Source organism: Pundamilia nyererei, unplaced genomic scaffold (genome assembly GCF_000239375.1).
Source record: "Pundamilia nyererei isolate P.nyererei 1_Seehausen unplaced genomic scaffold, PunNye1.0 scaffold00245, whole genome shotgun sequence".
Lineage (NCBI taxonomy): Eukaryota > Metazoa > Chordata > Actinopteri > Cichliformes > Cichlidae > Pundamilia > Pundamilia nyererei.
Genome location: NW_005187646.1, coordinates 774997 through 783754, shown reverse-complemented (window position 1 = coordinate 783754; position 8758 = coordinate 774997). Strand labels below are relative to the sequence as shown.

Below are 8758 nucleotides of genomic sequence, written 5' to 3'. Positions count from 1 at the left end.
AGCTCTTTTCAGTGACCCATCAAAACGTCTGCTGCTAAGCAAATGTGAAAAGTCATTTTCTACCTGCGCTCTCTTGTTGTTTCCAGCCTCCTCTTCCCTCCCTCCACCTCAGCTCCTCTTTGCTGGATTTCCACCTTCTCCTCCCATCTCATCTCATAGTGTTTTCCTTCTCTTTGTTTCAGACTCTGAGACCACAGAGGATGAGACCACAGAACCTCAGATGGAAACCAAAGAAGGGCCCGGGAGGCACCATGATAAGGCTGGCCGGAAAGGACCTTCAGGTATTTTATTTAAACTCCTTTTTTTCCCTTTTTTTAAAAGCTTATGTAAGTTTGTGGTTTCGAGGCTTCGTTTTTCTTTTTTGAAGTCATATTTTCTAGTTGCAAGCTTGCACTACTTAAAGAAAATATTCTGCAGCTCTTTGTCCAAAATGATATTTAGCCAGATTTACAGCTCCACCACCAACATCTCTGCCAAAAACACACTTGTATAAAATTATGATAGATAGATTTAATGGAGGCTGTTATCATGCCGGCCCAAAACGTGCGCTGGATGAAATCCGATATGGCAGAAGGCATTAATCCCTCATGGTGTGATGCAACAGTGTGACACACTGCCCTAGTTTCAAGCAGGGAACCTGTCTCAGGTCTGGAGCTCTCTGTGTGGCTCCACAGGGGAACGTGCTGTCCGACAAAAATGGGACTATTTCTGCTGGATAAATGAGGCTGAAACAAATGCATGCTATGCCAATTAAAATGTAAATGTACATCGTTAAGTTTAAATAGAGGTACGTTAATGAACAGAGATCAGGTGGAACGGTCCAGTGGGTTGGTGAATGTTATGTTATACTCACCTAAAAATGAGGTGCTGCATGAGATTTCTTTCTTTCACAGTTTGCCGTGCTGGTGTAGAGCTTCAACAGCTCAAATAATCAGTGAATTTACTGGCTGGTTGATCATCTTCCAGCTTCTCCAGTGGGAGGATTTGCTTTGCTTTTCTCTCTAAATTGAGGATTTTTGCAGTTTGGACTACTGGTTGGACAGAAAAAGACACGGGAAGCCATTTCTTGGATAACACATATTTGGGAAATCGTAAATTATTGATAGTCTAAGACCTACTATTGTTTTTTTTTTTTTTAAATGAAGGTATCATTCATGGATGGATGGATGGATGGTATCATATCTATCATATCTATTATAATGCCACCCAGAAGTTAGTGGTTTGTGAGCTCTCCCTTCTAGTATTATGGCCATTACTGTTTTGGTCTTTTGGAGGAGAAATGAACACATTTGGACAAGAACCAAAATCTGCACAAGTGCATCACACAGATACAGATACATGGTATTTAGATTTCAGATAGTACACAAACACACTAAGACTACTGCACAGACTTCTTAGAGGAGCTGTTAGTGGACGTAACTTTACAGCAAGTCAAAGCACAACTTTAAACTTTGATAAAATTTAAATGGTGGAGTTATCCAAAGATGTGTGGCCGTCATAGAAGGGGAAATTAGTCGTAAAAAATGAAGCTGGGCATTTTAACATGGGCGATTGACCTGCAGGGGGAGCCAGCCTCAAGTGGCTTTTTGAGTAGCTGTGCACTGCGCAAAAGATTTGAGGCAACCTACACTGATGGTACTTTCCTGTGCTCATAATTCCATCGACTTTAACGAAACCCCCTATAATGACAGAGCGTCCACCGTGCTTTACACATGGCTGCAGACACCTACGCATTCAACAATTTGGACCAAAAAATTTCAAATTTCGATTTGTCACTCCTGTTGCCAATGTACACTCTGGTTCTTCCCTTGAGCTAGGTATCATTTTGTGCTTTAATAATTCATGGGTCAAGTATGCCCACAAACAAAAAGCATTAATCTGAAAATGGTCAGGTACAAGGACTGGACTGAAAATGAGTGAAAAAGCAGACTAAAACTTTGAAAGACCTTCAGAAAGCCTGGAGAACTATTGCTCGAAAGGAAGCAAAATATAAAGAAACGAGTTGTGGCTCAAGACTCAGCACAGTAATCCATATTGGCTTCATTCTTCAGCCACAGAAGTGTCTTTTCATCATCTTTAATTCAAACTCTCAGGATCTCAATAATTCGATTTTAATATAATTTTGACTTTAACAGAGGTCTCCGTTCCCAAGCTCTGTATCTCACAGTCGTGGGTTTGGGATTCTTTTTGGATTTCAGAAGAATGTTATTTAGTCCAAGAGCTTCTCAGTTTTGTTATTCATACTTTCTATGCTTGTCTCCTGTGTAAAGTCAACCTTTTCTCCATGTTTGTTTACATTTTGTCTTCGTGTCAGATTTGAATGTTTGACTCTTGGTGTGTCAGCGTTCACTAGTTCCTGTTTTATTTTGATAGTTTCTTATTTTGTGTGCTTTGTATTGAGTTTTACTTTCCCGCTCTCATTATTCTGGATTTGTTGGTATTTCCTTGTGTATTTTTCTTTATCCGAGTCTCGTCTTATCCATGTCCTTTCTTAATGCTGTGTGCTCCCTTATTCTGTGTTTTCCCTTTGACTCAAGCCCGTCCTTGTTTTTGTTTGTTTTAAGAAAAGGCTTCAGCAATAAAGCTGCTCTTTAATTTTGAGTCCTGTCTCCCAAGTCCTACATTCTAGGTCAAATGTTAAACTCCTCAAAGCCCCCAGCATTTGATTTCCTCCTTTCTGTAATAACAGCCCAAATTAAAGCTACTGTAAAGAAAATCCTTCTTCCATCCAAGATTTTACAGTTTGGAAATCGCGCTTATTCAACTAAAGCAATGAATTAAGTTATATATTTCATCCCTGCTCAAGATTTTTTTTTTGTTGCTAAAATAAAATTGCATATTGACTAATGGGTACTGTGTGAGGCAGTTTACTTGATCTAAAGCAAATCCGATTAAGCCTAAAGAGCATTAAATTTGATACAGGAGAAAAAAGAAATGCAAATCCTCTGGATCTTAATGCAAATGTCTAAAATTTAAGGGGGGGGGCGGAGCATTTTGTCTAGCGGCAAGGTTACGCTTGAACCTGTTAGTGTTGCATTGATGAGAACAATTCCTGAAAGAGTCTTTACTAATTTGCTAAAGTGGTGCTGGTGCATTGGAGTCGTAGAACCTTTACGTCCTCGCCATCCACTCCTAACCAAGCAACATGATGTCTGAATATAGACCTGAAATATTGACACCCTTCTCCTCTACCACAAAGAAATGTTACAGTATATTCTTTCCTCGCTCATACTCGGTGTTTGCACTTTCTAAGCTTTTGTGTTGGTGGGCTAACTACGCCCTCAACACGTCCCTCCAGAGACAAGCCACAGAAAAATAGAAAGAGAATATCAAATGAGGGAGGGATGAGGTGATACATCATTTGTTTTCTTCATGGAACAGAGTGGTTGCCTCTGCTGAATACTAAATAATGACTACAATACCTTGTAATACACAAACAAGATACATTTTCTCCTCAGGCAATGTATTCCAGAAAATATTTCCGGCCCTAAAGCCAGACACGGATGAGATACGTTTCAAAGCACGGCGTGTTCAAATAAAAATGAAAGCTGCTGCCCGGCCTCGGAGAGAAGTGAAAACAGAATTTTGAAGCTGTATATATCAAGACCTAAAAGTGTGGCTGCTCTGAGAAGATTTCTCATTTTGTTCCGTCTGTTTTTTTGTTTTATGAGAAACTGATATTGCACAGCTACTGATGGTGACGCTGAGTCAGTATCATTCAATCAGTCAAGTGCTAAGATGTTTTTTTTTATCCCCGACCGTATCGTTGCTTCAAGGTTTCCTTCGTTAACAGAAGATGCTGACCGCTCTTTTTTTATGCTGCTAAAGCATTCTTGTCTCCATTGCTCATCGCTGGGCGAAGGATCACTTTAAGTGGTACACGTTTCAAACGTGGCCCCTTCACTTTCCGTTTCATTTCCTGTTTTCAAGCAATCAATAGGCTGTTTATCCATCATGCTTAACAACGCTGTCTTCATTAGACGTCATTTCCCCCCCACCACGGGTTTTTTGCTTGCTTCTTACTGCATTAACTTCCAGTTAAGACATTAAAAAATATTTTAGATATAGGAATGCTTTGTTAGAGAGTAAAGCAAAATCAGAGTCTTGGTGATACATAATTTCTTATTAGATTTATGCTAAAATATTTTTAAGAGGAGCGCGGTATTAGGAAATTACCATGCTTCCATTAAAATGGTTTAATTCACACAGCCCATCCATCAACTGTCTCTTCAATCTGATGAAGTTTGACTTGCAGAAACTTCTGTAACTTCTATAACACCAAAACCAAAAAAAATAAGTATATACCTGTGTATATACCATACAATAAAAACAGTCATGCAATATGCAATATGATATGACATGATATGATTATCCAATGATGGATGGTATGATATAAAATGCCAAAAAAGTGGTACAATGTGAAATGATACAATACAACATGAAATAAAGAGATCCAGACAATACAACTTTAGTACAATATGAGATTTTATGTTATGATATGATACAATAGACACAGTATAAAAAGATACGTGTCATACAATAGACACAGTACAATATAATATAATACAATGTGATATCCAGCCTATTCATTTATGTCCACTGTAATGAACATTTGTTTTTGCTCTCTATTATCATCACATCACATTTATATCAAGTCTTGATGTGCTCAACAGAGGAAATCGTGGCCTTTCCAATGATATCTCATGTGTTTGGCCTCTTTTCGCTCTGAAGAGGAAGAAATATCAAATACTTTCTTCATCCCATATTTGGGAAATGCCTTTAGCGTACTAACTATACTTACTTACTGCAAACAAATGGCTGCTTATTTAGCCATGCCTGTATATAATATTCTGTTATGCAAGAAAGCTATATTGTTATTGTTAAAAACAAGTAACCACACTCTCACCAATGAATTAGAAGGCTCACAGCTCAAGATCATTTTCAACACAGACACAGTTTAGTCTCTTTATTGATCGCCCACAACAACCAATATATTGTTGTTGTTGTTTTTAAAATGCTAAAAGTCAGATATAAAATTATACAATTTTAATTTTTTAATTCAAACAGTCTCTCTCCCTTTCTCTCTTTCTCTATACAGGTGAGGGAGGAAGGGTGATGGACTACAATCCCGATGCTTCAGATCGCAGGGCCACCCTCCCCGGCACCTATGACCCTGTAGTGGAGCGAGAGCTCCGCACTCTGGGTTCCCGACCTCCAGGGCCTCATTTGGATCCCACAAACCCAGCAAGGCAAGGCCTCGGTGGGGGTCCTTCTGAGGGGGCCCCCCCTGTCCGTCACCTGGGTGTGGAACCACTCATCCGAGCGTCTCACGCTAACCTTGCCCGGCCCATTCAGGGGTCAGAGGAAAGTGTTTCCGTAGGCAGCGACTACTATGGGAGCATGTTCAGCCTGTACAGAGGGAGAACATTTTCTATGCCATTATAGCACATGGCTTTTTAATTCCCAGGATTTCCCCCAAAAAGCAAAAAGACTGCCCAGAAACCCAAATTGCAATGAAAACTGACTCATACGGCAAGACATTATATCCTCCATAGACCCAACTGGCAAAAACTTTATTCCATTTGCTATACAATTTGTTATTCATTTTTTACTCTTCTTTATATATTCCCATTTTTCCATATAGTGTACTTTTTTATTTTGATGTCACACTTTCCTTCGACTCTGCGTGCCATCAGTGTGGATTGATTTGAATCTAACAATGATTACAAGCCAACAAAATAACAATGTTAATATTAATATTTCATATAGCCATTAGAAAGGATGCACTTGTACAATCTTCTAATATAATATATTATTCAGCACTTCTGAAAACTGTGATTTTTACCCACTGCATGTTTTCTACAGCCGCCCCTCACTTTTGGATTAACACCATATGTTTATAGGTTTGCAGTGGCATGCATGGGTTGCTTTGATCCGAGCTGATATTAGCATGAGTGTTCTCACCGAGTAATTATCATGTGATTCACAGGTTATTTTTAGGCATGGTGTTATTGTGTTAGAAGTTTAAGCAGGGGTGCTTTTTTTGATTTTCGTAGGAGTTTATGTTCTTATTTTGTAATATTGTTGGTGCAACATGCCAACAACAGCGGTTATTGCAGTTTTAGGGTTAAGGTCTTAAGAAGTCTCAATCTCAAAATTTCATTACATTTGTTTCTCTGCCATTTGATTTCACACTGTCTGATGTGTTGCTCATTACCTGATACAACACAGAAAGCACATGCGAAAACACAAAGAACTCAAACATGATGAGACAAAATGACACAAACGGACATTTATCTGCATCTTATTACTCCTCCAAAGCCTTCGCCACTGCACCAGAGCTCTAACTTCACCCCTCCATTATTTCCCCTCAATCCTTACCCCTCTAGGCTTCAAACTGCTGATGAATCACAGGGCCTGTCCTCCTATGTCCCCCTGTCTTCCCCCCAGCCACCTCTTACCACGCACAAAAACAGCATCAGTACACAAAAACAAGACTCGGGCAAAGTCAAACCTTTAGGTCCTCAAACTTCTAATACGGGCCAGTCATCTGGCACCAACAGTGCAGTTATGACGCCCAAACTGGCTCGTGCAGGACCCAAGATCTTTGACAAGGTCCTTGCCTTTGAGGAGCGAAGGGTGGATCTGCCACGAGGGGCAGCTTCCTTTGAATCAGATGAGAGTGGAAAGAAGACAGGAGGCCCGAGCAAAGATGAGAGTCGAATACTGCAGGGTGCAGCCCAGAAGAGAGCGGTATTCAAGCAGAGGGCCTCTTCATTAGAGGACAAGACAAACTACTCCCAGAGGATCCAGAATTACCAGAGCAAGTTCACAGAAGAGCTCCAGCGGATCAAGAAGCTTGTGGGGAAACCAAGCTTGAAGAAGGCATATTCAACTGAGCAGCTGTCACAGAAAGACAGGCTGCACATGGGGAAACTAGAACCCATTCCTGCCCAAGTAGTTAAAAAGTTAGAGGCGAGGGAGCGAGTCCTAGAGGAAGGAAAAGTTGGGGAGAGGGAGGGGGGCAGCATATGGAAGAATTCTCAGCAGGCCCAAGGCAAAGACCCGGGGAATCAGAGCAGCAGCTCCGAAAAGGAAAAGATGACACAGTCAGATTTGCACGGGAAACCAGTAGATAGCGCAAGGAAAATCTCTGTTACCACGGCAACGCCACCAGTTCACCAGTTACCAGGACAACCATTGCCAATAGCTACAAAGACGAGCCTAATCAGGTTTGAAGAAGATTATCTTTACTTGTGAAATTTTCTCTTAAAAAAAGATTCCAATATGATCATATTTGTATATTTTTCTTTGAGGGATTTGAAATTTCTTTTAAAAAACAACAACAAAGCACTTAATGGAAATTAAGAGTTTTAGACATGTAATATTTTTTCCCTCACTTGTTATATTACATAACAGCTTTCTCATCTTTTGCATGCAGGGAAACCCTACAAAGCTCTCTGGCAGCTGACACACTTGTTAACACATCCCACAAATCTTCATCCTCCTCCAGAGTTGATTCAAAGAGAGACACCAACATGGACAACAAGGCGGACCACCGATCACCAGCCCCAACAGGGAAGAGAGCATCCCCAGTAACTGTAAGGGAACCAGGACCCCAGTTCCCACCCAAGCCTCCTCGGCTCACCCCATCACCCAATCCTTCCATCAGCCCGCTCCTAAAACGAAGGAAGGCGGAGGTGGGGCGGACATCTCCGGCCATGAAAGTGAACATCCCCACCATCCTGGTGGAGGATGAACCCATGGAGACAGAAAGTGTTCCACACAGGAGCAACGAGGGAAGGAAGAGGGAGGGCAGAGTACACAAGAGCAAAAAAGGCCGTTCTGCTCAACGGAAGTCTGCAGACGAAGGTAGGTGATGCTTTACGAGTGTTCTAGATAAACGTGTTTGTAAAAAATCCAAGCAGCATCCATCGCAGATGAGAGTCTGGAACTGGATGAACACTTTAATCATTTTGGGAGCCATTAGGTTCCTGCCTGTGGCTTGAGTGACCCAACTGTTGTCCAGTTCGTTTCTTTACACAAATAACAAAACAAATACAACCACCTTTTGTTGTCCCTTTAGAAGTCTTTGAGGCTTTATCCATGGATTTCTGCTCAACTACCAAGTCTACCAAGTTGCCAGGCTTACAGTACTATTTTCATAAATGTTCCCATTTGGCAGGTCAAATAAAATAAAATATCTAGACAAAGTGGTAGAAGGGAACATAATGACAACCATAACCCTAACAAAAGAGCACTAGGAAGCTGGTGGATCTTAAGAGATTAAATAACTCCCTTAGCCCTAAGCTAAAATTTTTTGCTATCATATCTGATTAAAGGTTTTTGTTCTGTTTCACCTTTGACCACCACTGAGTGAGATTATTAAAAAACAAACAAACAATTTAAACTGTAAAAAGATCAGGACCTACACACACAACACTACCCCTATGAAAAATGATAAGTTTAACTACCAGGGGTCAGAGAACTAGACTTTTTAGGGTTGTGACTTCACTCTTAAAGAACGTAAAGTAATATTGGGTGTTTGTTTGCTTCCCATTTTAACAACTTTTGCTTCTTTGTGCCTCATTTGTGGCTTTAAGATCTGAAACACAAAAAGAACTTATTGGAGATTTATTACCTTTGCTAGGCTGTAAGTCCCCGAATAAGAAAAACATGCACATAGAAATAAAAAATACAGATTACAAACTAAAAAGGAATGATCAAAAGGTTGAACTTATATGTATATATATATTTG

General features: G+C 40.4%; 1 protein-coding gene across 8 annotated transcripts in view; it reads left to right on the top strand.

The window, feature by feature from the left end:
* Positions 1-8758, top strand: part of LOC102192658 (striated muscle preferentially expressed protein kinase-like) — a 59832-nt gene that overhangs the window by 23687 nt on the left and 27387 nt on the right. For 7 of the 8 annotated variants that reach the window (XM_013915016.1, XM_013915021.1, XM_013915022.1 and 4 more), the window contains 4 exons: positions 183-281; positions 5099-5249; positions 6390-7232; positions 7442-7872. In XM_013915016.1, coding sequence (XP_013770470.1) covers positions 183-281; positions 5099-5249; positions 6390-7232; positions 7442-7872 — 1524 coding nt within the window. The remainder of the gene's footprint in view (positions 1-182; positions 282-5098; positions 5250-6389; positions 7233-7441; positions 7873-8758) is intronic. The other variant, XM_005749459.2, reaches the window with a different exon arrangement.